The 16,032-nt window shown below is 46.0% G+C and overlaps 1 protein-coding gene across 3 annotated transcripts; it reads left to right on the top strand.

Annotated features, from left to right (window-relative positions):
* Positions 1 to 1,337: 1,337 nt before the first annotated feature.
* On the top strand, positions 1,338 to 15,814 carry Jpt1 (Jupiter microtubule associated homolog 1). 3 transcript variants are annotated; one of them, XM_090350261.1, is made up of 5 exons: positions 1,342 to 1,526; positions 7,483 to 7,625; positions 8,951 to 9,048; positions 9,798 to 9,822; positions 15,548 to 15,814. In XM_090350261.1, the coding sequence occupies exons 1-5, from the start codon at positions 1,471 to 1,473 to the stop codon at positions 15,694 to 15,696; spliced, it is 471 nt and encodes a 156-aa protein (XP_090206387.1). In that variant the 5' UTR covers positions 1,342 to 1,470; the 3' UTR covers positions 15,697 to 15,814. The 3 variants fall into 3 exon arrangements, with proteins under 3 accessions (XP_090206389.1, XP_090206387.1, XP_090206388.1); XM_090350262.1 differs by lacking the exon at positions 1,342 to 1,526 and adding an exon at positions 1,720 to 1,827; XM_090350263.1 differs by lacking the exon at positions 9,798 to 9,822 and having other exon boundaries at positions 1,338 to 1,526.
* Positions 15,815 to 16,032: the final 218 nt, after the last annotated feature.

The raw sequence follows: 16,032 nt of genomic DNA, 5'->3' as shown, positions 1-16,032 counted from the left end.
GTGTCAGTGCCCAGGCACCAATTTTCGCAAAACAAAACTGGTCTTAAAGGTTCACTCAAACTGGATTGTAGAATTAGGGGGAGAGTAAATTCTAAGAATCTATTAATTTTAAAACCAGTCCTTACAAGCAAGTACTCTTAACAGTAAGCCACATTCCTAGCCCATAGACTTATCCTTTTAAAAATGGGAAGATTCTGGGGCTGGGAGTTTGGCCTAGTGGTAGAGTGCTTGCCTAGCATGCACAAAGACCCAGGTTCGATTCCTCGGTACCACATACATTGAAAAAAGCTGGAAGTGGTGCTGAGGCTCAAGTGGTAGAGTGCTAAGCCTTGAGAAAGTCCAAGGACAATGCTCAGGCCATGAGTTCAAGCCCAGGACTAGCAAAAAAAAAAAAAAAAAAAAAAAAGGGAAGAAAGGCAAACGCTTTGAAGAAATAGGCGTGACATGAGAAGGGGTATCTGTCACCTGCTTCTTCTCCTTCACCCAAGACTTCCCTATTATGATTTTGTAAACAGTCATGCCTGAGTGGTCCAAGTGCGTCTGCATTTGTTGCAGGGATAGATTTACTCAGACAGGTGGACAAGTCATGACTTAAAGGCTCTAAACAGCTGCAGACGCCTGGGGTCTGCTTGATCAGCTTGGTAGGAGGGAATGAGGCCATTCCCCCTTGCCTGGCATTAACCGACTTTAAAAGAAGCCCCTAAATTTGGAGCAACTGATGCACCATCCATTACAGCTAAGTAGTAACATTAAAATGTAAGGCATCTCCAGACTTTTAAAAAGAGATCAGTTGGCGTGCTTTCTGTTGCTGACTCATAGCGCTCCTGCTTTGGGACTGCTTTGAGACGTTTCCAAATGGGACACACAGTAGGTACTCAAGAAGAGCGAATCAGCAGCCATCATTTTTTAAACCTTTAAGAAGGATGCCCGTATACTATTCTATCAAAAAGGTAAGATTAATGAGTATATGTTAACAATGAGAAATGTCCTCTAGGTTTGCTGGTTCTAAGTCCCTCAGAGCCAGATTTTCCTCATGTGAGCTAACTTTTTGGGTGACGCGGAGCAGGACGGCTACGGAGCTTTGGGCAAATTCACCTCGGGTCCACTCCTCAACCAATCATCATCCGAGATTTTGGGGTGGGGGAAGGGGGAACATCCGTATACTTTCTGTCCACGAAAGAGGCGGGCTTAGGCCGAGCCGTGGTCTCCGCAGCCCGTCAAAACGCCGTACGGTGCTTGGCACTGCCGCAAACCAATAGGATCAAAATTGTTCATTTGAATCGACCAATGGTGGCGGGGTAGGGGCGGGGCTTAAGAGCCCAATAAAGGCATCCTCGGCCGGAGCAGGCAGGCGGTGGCGGAGGCTCCTGCAGCAGCGGCCGGCAGTGGGTCCGGAGCTCTCTGTGCCCCTCGGGTCCTGGCCTCTCAGCGTTCGGCTCCTGTGCCAGCCTACCTCGTTCCTTCGGCGCCATGACCACCACGACCACCTTCAAGGGTGTGGATCCCAACAGCAGGAATAGCTCCCGGTGAGGCGGCGGGGGTGAGGCGCCGGGCGGCCCCCGAGCCGCGTGGGGCTGAAGGGCCCGAGGGCGGCTGCGGGCGGGCGGGCCGTGCTGGCCGCAGGTACCGGTCGTTGTCAGTAACGTGTGGGGCGCGCGGCAGCGCTCTGCCGCGGGCGGCTTTGTGCCACGGGGTTCGCTGGACACGCCGGCCCCGCCCCGATCCCACGGTTCCCCATTCATTTCCACGGAGCGGGGGGGGGGGTCTGGGACGGGGGTGGGCCGGGGTCGGCGCGCCCCCACCCCGTTTTCGGAAGCACGGCTGCAGGTTTGGGGTGTAACGCGCTGGGGGGGGGGGCTTGCCTCCTGCCCGGGTTGACGGCCTTGGTCCTCCGTGGTCCCAGGGGCCTGCTGCAGGACGTCGCGGCCAGGCCCCTTTGTCCCACCCCCGGGCCACGCGCTCCTGCCTTACTCCTGGCCATGTGTTGACTCTCAGCGTGTACCGGCCCCAGGCCTGGGCTCAAGGATCAGATCCTGTGACGGATCTGCCCCGCCTGCCTGGCTCCTGTCCTGACGGTGCCCCCCCACCCCCCGACTCCCTGCCCCGGCCTGCCCGGCAGGTGCATTTATGATCCGGGGAGGCTGGACATCGCGACGCGTAACTCCCGTCCGGGACTTCACCGTCTTTTCTCCTCTCTCGAGTGTCTCTCCTTTCCTAACAAAGGAGAGACCCCCATCTCCTGCCCCCTCCCGGCGCCCACTTCCGAGCGCAGGGGGCCAGGAGCCAGCGGGGAGGGTTTTCTGCGCTCAAACCTTGGGACCCGGGTCCGTGTGTGCCAGCCCCTTCACTTCTCTCTGACGTTTGCCAGATGAGTTCATCCCTGGCCCCCGTTCCCTTGCAGTGGGAGGTTTCCTGTTCTTGGGCGGGGCCGGGGAGATATCCATTGTCTCTTCCGTGGTGTCTCCATCTGGAAAAAGGGGGCCCTTCTGGCCACTCATCCTACTACATTCTGGGGAGGAGCACTGGACACGCAGTTTGGACCAGGAACCCCTTACAGAATCCTATCTTAACTTGGTGGAAGGGTTTGGGTTCTGTGGACGTGTCCACATTGTCTCAGATGAGAGCTTCCTTTTCCTGAACATCTTCCATAGGCCTCTCTGGGGTCTTTGCTTAGGGCTTTAAGGAAGCTTAGATTTCACTTTTTCTGGACATTTATTCTCCATTGATCAGGACCTGCAGTCTTGTGTGGCCAACCTTGGGGTCCTGGCCAAGAGGCACAAAGGGAGCCATTTTGTGGGGCTAAGGAGACAGACGTGAAATAGCAATATCTTACAGGGGTTAGAGAACTTGGAAACAAAAAAGCAGCCTGGCAGAGGAGTTTCAGGAGGAAGCGGAAGGAACATTACCTTTAACCTCACTCCTTTCAGTTTTACTACGTAGGAAAGAGTAGATAAGATTGTTGAAACTGAAATTACAGATTATAGGGAGGGTGGAGAACTTCAGTTGTACAGACCCAGGAAAACACTGGTCACTCCCTCTTCTGTTGTCATCCTTCCAATGAGATAATTGTATCAGAGTGCACTGGGATAAACTGAGCCTTGCTTTTCCATTTTGTGTGAGGAGGTCAACTTTCTGCTGGTCAAACTTCAGTTGTTAGAGTGATACTGTGCCATCTGGGGTTTCATCCGTTGGGGTTGAGTTGAGTTTAATGCTTTGTAAAGAATTTCAGTACCCAGGTCAAAGGAATTCTGCTTGTTTTTCTTCCTACATTATGTTTTAATTCATCTTTGTCATCTGTCTCCCTCCAGTATTGTCTGGGCACTGGTAGCATTGCTGTAGCATTTACTTTGCTCCTTTCTTTTGTGATCCCACCTAATTCTCCTAAACACTTCTGTTTTTCAGTAGTACTCTTCTGCCTCTGTAACCTCATTACAAATTTAGTGTAGTGGTAATGATCTGTAAAGATCATATGAAAACTCTAGGGTTTAAAGAGAGAAGACAGGAGTCTTAAAAAAAATGATGCTTATGTATAATACATCATTTTTGTTAAGCCTTAACTAGGTGGTCCTGATGTAGTTATAGCATTTGTGCTTTGGAAAGAAATATTAAAAAATAAAACTGGAGTACTTTGTCTTATGATCAAATCCTTTGTTTGGGGATCTTGCTATTTCAAATGGTCTCAACAACACTGACGTCATCTGAGTTGGTATTACCTGCTGTTGCAGGAGGAGCGAAACAGACCCCTGGAAGTTGGACAGGACAGAGCTTTGACTTGTTTTAGACTGATGTTTGGGTGCTAGTACCACATTCTTGCTCCCCATCCCACCCCCTTACCCCAACCCCTTGCCAGAAATATTTCTAAGCGCACTAGGGTTCTAAAGAGTCTTATCTGGCTAAAATAAGTCATAAGGTTTTAAAATTATGATTAGCAAAGAAAATCACTCTAAATTCCCAGAATAAAGCAAGTGACAATGAAGCAAGTTGATGATTCTAGTATTTCAGTCTTTATTGATAAATGGCATAAATGATAAAACATAATCCTTTCAGACATTACTCTAAAAGAAGATTTGTTAGGAATCTGTTTCTGTTAAATATAAAATTATCATTTTTATAAAATACATGTCTGAACACACTTATGTAGTGCATTTAAATGATATTTAATATCTGAGATTTTAAACATTTCACCTTTTGTAAAGGAGTGTAGTTAGTCTCAGAATGGATTGTGATTTCTGTGGTTTTGAGGCAGTGTCTTGGTTACTATATCCCAGGCTGGCCTTGAATTCCCAACCTTCCTGCCTTAGCATCCTGAGTGTAAGTGCTTGTGTTACATTTGTGCACCACCACGCCCACCTGAGTGAAATTTTTGTTTAGCTTGAAGTGAGTATTACATTTAACTAAAGGCAGACATTAGTGTATTAGTATTGTATTCAGAAGAGGCAACTAGAGGGGCTACCTTAATCAGAACACTGAATGTTCGTGTGTGTAGTTTAAAGAGATATATGGCATTGTGTGTGAACCCACAGAAACCCCTGCAGCTCTTGTTATCAGCCTGCCAGCTACTGACGATTCATAATGCTAGGCATTATTTAGAGCAGCGTGGGGCTCCCTCTGCTCTAACTCTTTGTGTGTGTGTGTGTGTGTGTGTGTGTGTGTGTGTGTGTGTGTGTGTATAATGTATGAAACTGTGTTTTTAACTTTTTATTTTTTTTTAAGTTGGCATACATGGATTGTGCAAGGAGGGTTTCATTGTGACATGTCTGTACATGCACACAATTGACACGAGGCTCTTGAACTAGCCAGAACCCAGCTGAGCACTCCACCTCCCTACCACCTGCAGGCCTAAGCCTACTTGTGTTTGTAGGACCTGAACTCCATGTGTGATTTTTCCACTGGTAAATGGCTTTAAAAAACAAACAAAACAAAAAAACACCAGTTAGTTACTTAGGAAAACAAAGATAGGAAGATGAGCCACAAGCATCTTTGCAGTTTCTGTGACTGCCAGGCAGCAGGACAGTGAATGTTTCACGAAGACTTGATTCACAAAGCCAGAAGACTTTCTTGGCTGTTTTTTTGTGGAAGACTGGTGACTCCCCCAGGCACTCTAATCCACCCCTACTGGGCCTCACTCCCATACTCTGTGACTCCAGGAGGAGGCTGAGTTTGTAAAGATGTGTTGGGAGTTTGACTAGGAACTAGGAGAGTGGATGGTGCTTCAGGCAAGAGAATGCAAGCCAGTGAAAGTTCCCATGTGGAGATTAACTACTGAAGGAAAAGGCAGGGCCTGACTGGTTGGAGTGATGGTTAGGACTGTCTTACATCTGTCTATAAAGAGCCCATACTTCCTGGGGGCAGAGTTTGTGAGATTCCCCTTCTTTTTTCTGCACAAGTCTTGCTTTTGCAGAACTGTGGAGCCTAGCACAAAAGGAAGTAGAGGAGCCAGGGTGCCAGCATATACCTAAGCGAACTGAGAAGCTAGCATATTCTGTCTGGGGATCCAGAATGAGCTGTGTGGGAAAAGTAATATTGTCAGAAGTGGTGGTGCATTCTTGTAATCCCAGGACTCCCCAGTAATGCCAACGCTCAAGCCTGAGGCAGAAAACATCTGTAATTGCAGCTACACTGGAGGATAAAAATTCAAGGCTGGTCCTGGCAAAAGACCATATCTGAAGCAGAAAGGGTTGGGGGTGTGGCTTCAGCTGCTTAGCAGGCACAGCCCCCATAAGTTTTAATTTTTTAATGATTAAAACAAACACATATGTATATATGTGTATGTATGTAATATATATTATATATGACATTAAAATCCACCTAAAATCCCTTCAGTGAGATGAAACTCAGATAACATTATGATGACTTTTTTTTTGTGGGGGGTGGGGGGAAGTCCTGGGGCTTGAACTCAGGGCCTGAGCACTATCCCTAAGCTGCTTTTGCTCAAGTCTAGCACTCTACTACTTGAGCCATAGAGCCACTTTCAGCTTTTTCTATGTATGTGGTACTGAGGAATCGAACCCATGCATGCTAGGCAAGCACTCTACCACTAGGCCACATTCCCAGCCCTGTGGTGACATTTATATGGTTATAATAACAGCTTATGCACATGATTGCCAGATTCCAGATTATATAGGATACTCCTGTAATAATAGTCTTCTGAGACAGATACTATTATCCTTATTTCATAGAGGAGAAAACCCAGGCACAGAGAGGCTAAGCAACTCACAAAGTGTTATTTAGAAAGAGTGTATGAGTTCAGCTGTGCAGTTGGAGGGTGGGGGCTCACTCCTAGTCTTAGGAAGTTTATAACGTAAGAAAATGCTGAGCTCTCTTGGCTTTTTCCTCATCATTTCCATTCTAATAAGCAAGCAATACTCCTGTTTCAAATTGCATTTATTTCCTACTCTGAGTAAAAAGAACCATGTTTCTTTTCAGTTTTCAAATTATTGTGGACTTCTGGGACCCCAGAGGTGTTGGGCTTTCTTTGTCCTGTCAAACCCAGAGCTTCATGCATGCTAGGCAAGCACTCTACCACTAAGCCACATTCCTACCCCTCTTTTAGCTTTTATGCTCAAGGCTGGCTCTATCACTTGGGCCACAGTTCTGCCGTGTGTGTGTGTGTGTGTGTGTGTGTGTGTGTGTGTGTGTGTGTGTGTGTGTGTGTGTGTGTGTGTGTGTTGCTCCTGGGGCTTGAACTCAGGGCCTGGGCACTGTCCTTGACGTTTTTTTGTTCAAGGTAGTGCTCTACCACTTGAGCCAGAGCTTCCTCTCTGCCATTCTGTCATCTCTGGCTGAGAGCTTTTTTTTAAATCATGATAAATATTTTTTTTCCTTTTTTTTGGTGCCAGTCCTGGGCTTGAGCTCAGGGCCTGAGCACTGTCCTTGGACTTTCTCAAGGCTAGAGCTCTACCACTTGAGCCTCAGCACCACTTCCAGCTTTTTTCTATGTATGTGGTGCCTAGGAATCGAACCTGGGTCTTTGTGCATGCTAGGCAAGCACTCTACCACTAGGCCAAACTCCCGGCCCCAATGATAAATGTTTTTTAGGCAGGTCTCTTAACTCCTGAACTCAAATGATCTCAGCTTCCTCAGCATCTTGGGCTACAGACTAGAACCACCAGCTCCCAGCTAGAAATGCTTTCCCCAGGACTAGACTGAGAACAAGATCTGTTTCAGAACTTGCCCAGGAGGGTGAGACCCCGTAGTTTCACAACAACAAGCAGACTGAGGTCTGAGATGGCACTGGGGCAGTTTCAGCTGTAAACTGAAAAATGGTAAAGCCGTGAATACATTGGAAAAGCAGTAAAGCAGTGTGTAGTGTCTATAGCCAGCATTGAACTTGTAGACCAGTTAATTCCTTTTTCTTATTAGCAGCTCTCTTTTTGGGGGTGGCAGGGGTCCATGAGTGAGGGAAATGAAGGGTATTAGGAAATAGGTAGGACAAGAAATGTTTCCATAGGCTCTGGAATGAACTTTTCACATCATTTCTAGGGTTTTGCGGCCTCCAGGTGGTGGATCCAATTTTTCCTTAGGCTTTGATGAGCCAACTGAACAGCCAGTGAGGAAGAACAAAATGGCCTCTAACATCTTCGGGACGCCTGAAGAAAATCCCCCTTCTTGGGCCAAGCCGGCAGGTACTGTGTTTAGCTGTAACTACTGGTTTTATGTTGGCCAACAAAGCCTAACTTAATGGGGGTGAAATGAGCAACTGTTCAAGCTTAGTAGGAGAAGAAACAGGTGGGATATTCTAGCCAGTTATGGTGTAGTGCCCCTGTAATGTCAACACTCGGGAGTTTGAGCCTACAAGAGTAGGAGTTCAAGACCAGCCTGAGCTACGTGACTGGCCTGGTCTTTTGAGAAGTGTTGCGCGCGCGCGCGCTCTCTCTCTCTCTCTCTCTCTCTCTCTCTCTCTCTCTCTCTCTCTCTCTCTCTCTCTTCCCCTCCCTCCCTCCCCCTCTCTCCCTTTCATCCCCTCCTCCTCTCCCCCCCACCTCTTTTTGGTCAGTTGTGGGGCTTGAACTATAGGCCTGAGTGCTGCCCCTGAGCTCTTTGATTCAAGGCTAGCACTCTACCACTTTGAGCCATAGTACCACTCTCAGTTTTCTGGTGGTTAGTTGGACATAAGAGTCTCAAGGACTTCAGCCAGGCATGGTGGCTCACGCCTATAATCCTAGCTACTCAGGTAGCTGAGATCTGAGGCTCAAGGTTCAAAGCCAGCCCTGGCACAAAAGGACTTGAGACTCTTTATCTCCAGTTAACCCCTAGAAAATGTAAGTGGAGCTTGGCTCAAGGGTAGGGTGGTAGCCTTGAGCTGAAGAGCTCAGGGATAACTCCTAGACCCAGGGGTAGGACTGGTATCTTTGAGCTGAAGAGTTCAGAGACAGCGCCGAGGCCTAGTTCAAGCCCCATGACCCACCAAAAAAAAAAAAAAAAAGGTTAGCTTTGAACCTCAGTTTCAGATCTCAGCCTCCTGAATAGCTAGGATTACAAGCCTAAGCCACCAGCACCTTGTCAGAACTCTCTTTTATCTCTAGCTTTACTCTTAGGTGCTTCCGTTCTGTAGATAATTTGAATGAATGAAATTAAAGTTTAAAAATGGATACTAGTGGGCCGGGAGTTTGGCCTAGTGGTAAAGTGTTTGCCTAGCATGTACCGATTCCTGGGTACCACATACATTGAAAAAAAGCTGGAAGTGGTGCTGAGGCTCAAGTGGTAGAGTGCTAAGCCTTGAGAAAGTCCAAGGACAGTGTTCAGGCCTTGAGCCCAAGCCCAGGACTGGCAAAAAAAAAAAAAAAAAGGACAATACTGAGAGTCTACAAAGGGGATTGGGTTAAAGACTTAAGGAAGTCAGACTGGGATTTTATTGAACCATTAACTAGCATTTCTCAATACAGGAACATATATACTAGTTTTAGGGCTTTCTTTTGTATTTCTCAAAAAAGTATATTTTGGTTTCTAGGTGCCAAGTCTAGTGGTGGCAGGGAAGATTTGGAGTCATCTGGATCTCAGAGCAGGAGCACCTCAGAAGCAAGCTCTGGGGACTTCATAGATCTGAAGGTCAGCTGGACGCCATGAGGGAAGACTGGCGGAGGGCTGTGGGGTTGAAAAACTAAACTTCCTTGTTTGCTAAGGCTTTCAGTTCTTTTCTCTTTGTTGGTTTTTGTTTGTTGTGGGGCTTGGGCACTATCCCTGAGCTTTTTCACTCTACTTCTTGGAGCCACAGCACCACTTCTGGTTTTCTGGTGGTAAATTGGGTATGGGAGGCTCACTCCTGTAATCTTAGCTACTCAGGAAGCTGAGATCTGAGGATTAAAGTTGGAAGCCATCCTGAGCAGGAAAGTCCATGAAATTTCTTTTTGTTGGTTGTGGGGCTTGAACTTTGGGCCTGTACGCTGGCCCTGAGCACTTCAGCACAAAGCTAGCGCTCTACTACTTGAGCCATAGCACCACTTCTGGTTTTCTGGTAGTTAATTGGAGATAAGAGTCTCATGGACTTTCATGCCTGGGATGGCTTTGAACTCTGATCCTCAGATCTCAGCCTGCTCAGTAGCTAGGATTACAGGTGTGAGCCATTGACACCTGGCCCTTTTTTTTTTTTTTGAGACATTTCAACAATATGTATTCAAAGATCTTGAAATCACAGTGTAACTAATTTGCAAGTATAGTTTTGTAATGAACTGGCCATTCCTGATAAACTACTTTTCCAGTTAATCCTGATTTCAACCTAATGTTATCCATTGTCAACTGTGACTTCTGTTTGTGTGTTACACATTAAATAGGGAATCATTTTTAATTTTTTTTTTCAGGGAGAAGGAGATGTTCATGTTCATGGTGAGTACTTTTTTCCCCTCCTTTAATTGGCAGTACGTGGGTTTGAACTCTGGGTCTTGGTTTGCTAGGCTGGCATTCCACCTCTGAGCTATGTCTCCAGCTATGGTAAGTAGTTATGAAGACTGAATTAGTTTTTTTTGCCAGTCCTGGGGCTTGAACTCAGGGCCTGGGCACTGTCTTTGGGTTTTCTTTTTTTTTTTTTTTTTGCCAGTCCTGGGCTTGAGCTCAGGGTCTGAGCACTGTCCTTGGACTTTCTCAAGGCTAGAGCTCTACCACTTGAGCCTCAGCACCACTTCCAGCTTTTTTGTATGTATGTGGTACCAAGGAATCGAACCCGGGTCTTCATGCATGCTAGGTAAGCACTTTAACCACTAGGCCAAACTCCTGGCCCTCTTTGGGTTTTCTTAAGGCTAGAGCTCTACCACTTTAGCCACAGCACCACTTTCAGCTATGTATGTGGTATCGAGGAATAGAACCTGGTTCTTCATGTATGCTAGTCTGGCACTCTACCACTAGGCCAAACTTCCTGCCCCAAGACTGAATTGTGTAATCAGTTTTAGAACAGATCAGAATTTTAACTCAAGTCATGTCTTGAGATTACTCAGGTTCCTAATAAGCTTTTTAGTTCAAAGATAAACCTATTTAATAAAACAAACAAATAATTCTATTCAGGTAATGGTGGCTCACACCTGTAATCCTAGCTACTAAGAAGGCTGAGATCTGAGGATCACAGTTCAAAGCCAGTCTGGGCAGAGAGGTGTGTGAGACTTAGCTCCACTAAATTACTAAAAAAGTTAGAAGTGGAGCTATGGCTAAAGTGGTAGGGTGCTAGCCTTGAGCAAAAGAAGCTTAGGGACAAGGTACAGCTATGAGTTCAAGCCTAGGACTGGCACCCCTAGAAAAATGTGTTGGGAAAAGAGACCTGGATGTGAAAATGAGTGGAGAGGAAATCATTTTAAATTTTAACAAGGAGAAAAAGGCTAGAACAAAAAAAGTTGAGAACCTTTTAAAAAATGTAATGCATTAATCTTGTTATTTATGAGAGTTTTTATTTATTTTTGCTTGGGTCCTAGGATTTGAACTAAGAGCCCACTATCTCTAAGCTTCTTTTACCCAAGGCTTTTGCTCTACCACATGAACTATAGCTCTACATTGGCATTTAAAAAAAAAAATAACTTGTAGTGGCTGGGAGTTTGGCCTAGTGGTAGAGTGCTTGCTTAGCATGCACAAAGGCGGGGGTTTAATTCCTCAGTACACATACATAGAAAAAGCCAGAAGTGGTTCTGAGGCTCAAGTGGTAGAGCTATAGCCTTGAGAAAGTCCAAAGACAGTGCTCAGACCCAAAGACTGGCAAAAAAAAAAAAAATATATAGAAAAAGCCAGAAGGCCGGGTACAGTCACTCATGCCTGTAATCCTAGCTACTCAAGAGGCTGAGATCTGAGGCTCAAGATTCAAAGCCAGCCCAGGCACAAAAAGATCTGAGACTCTTATCTCCAGTTAACCTCTAGCAAATGGGAAGTGGGGCTTAGCTCAAAGCTAGGGTGGTAGCCTTGAGCTGAAGAGCTCAAGGACAGCACCCAGGCTGAGTTCAAGCCCCACAGTTCCCTGATTAACCATCTGGATGTAACACCTGGCAGTGCCCTGGTCTCGAGAAGGGATATAAACTTTGAGTTGAGAATAAACGGGGTGCTGCAGTTTTTGCCTGGGCTGCAGACCTCCCGGACCCGATGTGTTTGTCTCTCTTCTAATTTTTCCAGTCCCTGCCCCCTATTTCAGGAACCCCAATTTGCTGCCGGTAGGCCCCGGCAGATACTAAGATGCTTATTCAGCCGGACCTTGGCTACCCACTGGCTGGTTTTGTAAGTTTCCAGTTAGCCATCCACATTACCATTACAGATGGAAATGAGCTGTAATCATCCACTTAATTACTTTCAGTCTTAACAAGTACCAGTGAATTACTGATGAGTGTAAGCCGGAGTTTACAGGTGTCAGGCTGTAGCCACCAGTCAGGTCGCTTGGTGAAAGAGGCAGATCTGGTTCCTCCTGGCTCCCCGTTGCCTTTTTTCATTGGCACATATTGACTAGACAGTGTGAAGGGCTCACTGTGCGATTCCCATGCATGCCCCCCACTCTATAATTGCATTTTGTGATGCAGTCTATATGAACTGAATTCCTCTTCCGCTCTCTGATGGTGCTCCGGAAGGTGGCAGGAGGCAGAGGAGCTGCTCGGCCCTGGGAAGCACTGTCTGGGTGGCTTCTTGCAGGACAGGTCATGCTTACACTGGACCCAAGACATATCGGTTACTGTGTGTGTTTGGTTAGTGGCATTTGTAAAGACTGTTCTGGACCACAAGTGAAGGCTTTAGTTTCACTGCTTTTCATCTTCCTGAATTACACTGCACTTAGCCGTCAGATAATCTTTTGTTTTCTTTGTGGTGCTGAGGGTACAGATCCAGCGGCCTGGGGAATCTAGGCAAGTCTTCTATGAGCTGTGCCCCAGCCCCGGAATCAGCTGATCTAATTTGGACCAATGAATATAATTAACATTTGGGGGACATTGAAGGCGTGCCTCAGGCGATAAGAGTGCCAGCTAATGAGTGAAATCAAGCATTAGTGAGTTTGAGTCCACAAAAGACAGAAACATGTCATCAGACCTACTGAGTAATAATGCTCTTCCCGCCCCTCTTGTTTAGGGAATTAGCACCTTGAGTTGTATGCTAGTCAGGTACTTCCATGGTATTCATTTTTATTTGTTTGTTTTGGGAAGTAGTGATTTTGAATGGAGGATCTTGTGCTTGACAAGCAGGCACTCTCCACTGAACCCATACCTCCGGGTCTTTTTTTTTTTCCTACTTTGGTTTGAGATAAGGTCTTTAGTTTTTTGGTTTTTTTTTTTTGCCCAAATGAGTTTCAGATTACAGTCCTTCTACCTAGGCTTCCTTGGAGTTGGTTTATGGGTTTATGCCACCATGCCTAGCTTATTTGTTGGAATGGGTCATTCACAAGCTTTGCTTGTGCTGGCTAGGATTATGTGTGAGCCAGCTGTCTGTATGGTGGTTATATTAATGATGATGATGATGATGATGGTGGTGGTGGTGATGATGGTGGTGATGATGGTGATGATGGTATGTTGGAGTATCGAGTCCAGGCCCCTGTGCATGCTAGGCAAACATTCTTCCACTCAAGTTTAGCCAGGCTGGGTTCAAACTCAAGAACCTTTTGCCTTAGCCTCATAAGTGCCGGGGTTATTGGCATACATGGCCATGTTGAGCCCTGCCCCCTCCCTTTTTTTTGGCTGGTCACCAATTTTATCACTTGATCATTCTGACCCTGACTGGGGCAACTTGTATTTCGTTTGCCAGGACGTGACCATGATGCATCGGGTGGGTGATCCTGCTGCACGATTACTTGAATAAGATGTGCTTTGGATATAAGAGAAGTTGTTGAGTTTTTGGATAATTAAAATCAGAATGGCTATGAGAGGTTGGGAGTGTAGTCCATTGTTAAGAGTATTTGCCTAGCACATTCAAGGCCCTGGGTACAATCCCCAGCAGTACAAAATACAAAAAGCCAGGCACTGGTGGCTCATGCCTATAATCCTAGCTACTCAAGAGGCTGAGATTTGAGGAGTGCAGTTGAAAGCCAGTCCAGCAGAAGTGAAGCTGTTGCTCAAAGTGGTAGGTAGTGCCAGGTGCAGTGGCTTACGCCTGTAAAATCCTAGTTACCTAGGAGGCTGAGATCTGAGGATCATGGTTCAAAGCCAGCCTGGGCACGAAAGTCCATGAGACTCTTACCTCTTTCTAATTAACCACCAGAAAACTGGAAGTGGGGCTGTGGCTCAAGCAGTAGGGTGGTAGCCTTGAGCTGAAGAGCTCAGGGACAACGCCCAGGCCCCAGGGCCAGAGTTTAAGCCCCTGACTGACGCACACTGCCTTACCCAACGAGCTACAACACCACTTCTGGTTTTCTAGTGGTTAATTGGAGATAAGAGTCTCAGGGTCTTTAGTACCCCGCTGGCTTTGAACCTTGGTAGTCAGATGTCAGCCTCCTGAGTAGCTAGGATTACAGGCTTGAGCCACCACACCTGGCTTTCTTCATTTCTTTATTTATTGTATTCAAGACAAGGCTGTCTTTGTTCACTTATCATACTAGAGGCAAAGAAAAGTCAGGAGTAGATAAAATGTTTATTTTGATGTTCAAAGACCCTGGGTTTGATCCTTAGCACTGCAATAAATAGCTAAAAATGAAGTATGTCTGTCTGTATATTTCAGCAGAAATATTTTCCTTTGAGGCTTCAGCTTCAGAATTATTAGAGCAAACACAGACATTTCAAGTGTCTAAGATTGAGGTAGTGATGTTTATTTTTCAGTTCCTCTATTGTATTCAACTTTAGTACAGATTAGAAACAAACCACCCTCTCCTCCCTGGGCAGAGTCCCTGGCCTGGCCACACTGTGATTTAGATCTCCTGTGGTGCTTTATTTTCCTTTTCTCTTTGTGGAAAAAAAAGGTTCCATTAATGAATATAAGATGGTTAGGAATTCCTGAGCATGGTAGGCACACTAATCCTAACTACTCTGGAGGCTGAGATCTGAGGATCAAGGTTCAAAGTCAGCCCAGGAGGATCTGAGACTCTTTTCTCTAATTAACCTCTAGAATACAAGAAGTGGGCTTGGCTCAAGGGTAGGATGGTAGCCTTGAGCTGAAGAGTGTGCACGGGGACCCAGATTCAATTCCTCAAAACCACATACATAGAAACAAGCCAGAAGTGGTGCTGAGGCTTGAATGGTGGAGCTCTAGCCTTGAGAAAGTCCAGGGACGGTGCTCAGGCCCTGAGCTTAACTCAGGACTAGCCAAAAAAATAAAAAAAAGATTGTTGGGAATTGTTGGGAAGTGGTATAGTGGTACAGTCCTATATTCTTGGCTCCTAAGAGGAGAAAGCTAGGCCCCACTCTCCCTCCTTTTTCCCCTCCCAGAAAAAAAAAATAAAGACAGGGAAAGGTAGAAATGAGCTTGAATCTCTGTCAAGATAATTTCATGGACATTAACTGTAATGGGGAATGAACAATAATTTTTACAAGCTTCAGAATATTTATGAAATGCCTTATACAGACAGAGCCCAGCACTGGTGGCTCACCCCTGTAACCCTAGTTACTCAGGAGGCTGAGATCTGAAGATCATGGTTCAAAGCCAGCCCAGGCAGGAAAGTCTATGAGACTCTGATCTCCAATAAACCCCCCGAAAGCTGGAATTAGAGCTGTGGCTCAAATGGCAGGCATTAGCCTTGAGCAAAAGAAGCTCAAGGATATTACCAGGCACTGAGGTCTGAATTTAAGTCTCATTACCAAAAAAATAAAAAAATTAATAAAATAAACAAAAACCCTACCAGAGACAGGAGTTTGGCTTAGTGATACAATGCTTGCCTGGCATGCGCAAAGACCCAGGTTTGATTACTTGGTGCCACATACAAAGAAAAAATCCAAAAATGTTGCTGTGGCTCAAGCGGTAGAGCTCTAGCCTTGAGATAACCAAGGACAGTGCTCAGGCCCTGAGTTCAAGGCTGAGGACTGGCAAGAAAAGAAAAAACAAAAACAAAACCCTCCCATACTCATATTTGTATAATTTTAAAAAGATCGTATGAAAAGTATGTGGCAAAAACTGCCAAGTTCTGGATGTTCAGAATGGGTTAATTATTGTTAGGTTCATTTCCATTCTCTTTTTCTAGAAAATGTGGACACAGACTTCCAGGGAAGCCTGGGGCAGAGTGAAGAGAAGCCGGTGCCCGCTGCTCCTGTGCCCAGCCCTGTGGCCCCTGCCCCGGCTCCATCCAGGAGAAACCCCCCCGGGGGCAAGTCCAGCCTGGTCCTGGGTTAACTCCAGCTGTCCTGAACTCTGTCGTTTTATTTGTTTGTTTTTCCGTGCTTGTGAACTGCACAACTTGAGCCTGACTGTACATCTTTTGGATTTGTTTCATTAAAAAAGAAGCACTTTATGTACTGCTGTCTTTTTTTTTCCCCTTCTCTCTCTTTCTCTCTCTCTCTCTTTTTGAAGGACAAGTTTTTATTTCTCTGACTCCTTTGGGTCTGTGGGCCGTGGCATGAGTGTTTTCTAGTAGTAGATTGGAGGGAAAGCTTTGTGGTATTAGTACTGTGTTTTTAAGACCAAATGATCGAGTTCCTGATGTGTTTGCTAGAGGCTCTTTTGTACTGT

The sequence above is a fragment of the Megascapheus bottae genome, chromosome 17, assembly GCF_031878675.1.
Source record: "Megascapheus bottae isolate mThoBot1 chromosome 17, mThoBot2.hap1, whole genome shotgun sequence".
Lineage (NCBI taxonomy): Eukaryota > Metazoa > Chordata > Mammalia > Rodentia > Geomyidae > Megascapheus > Megascapheus bottae.
Note: the sequence above shows the minus strand (reverse complement) of the source record. Positions and strands in the feature narration are given on the sequence as shown.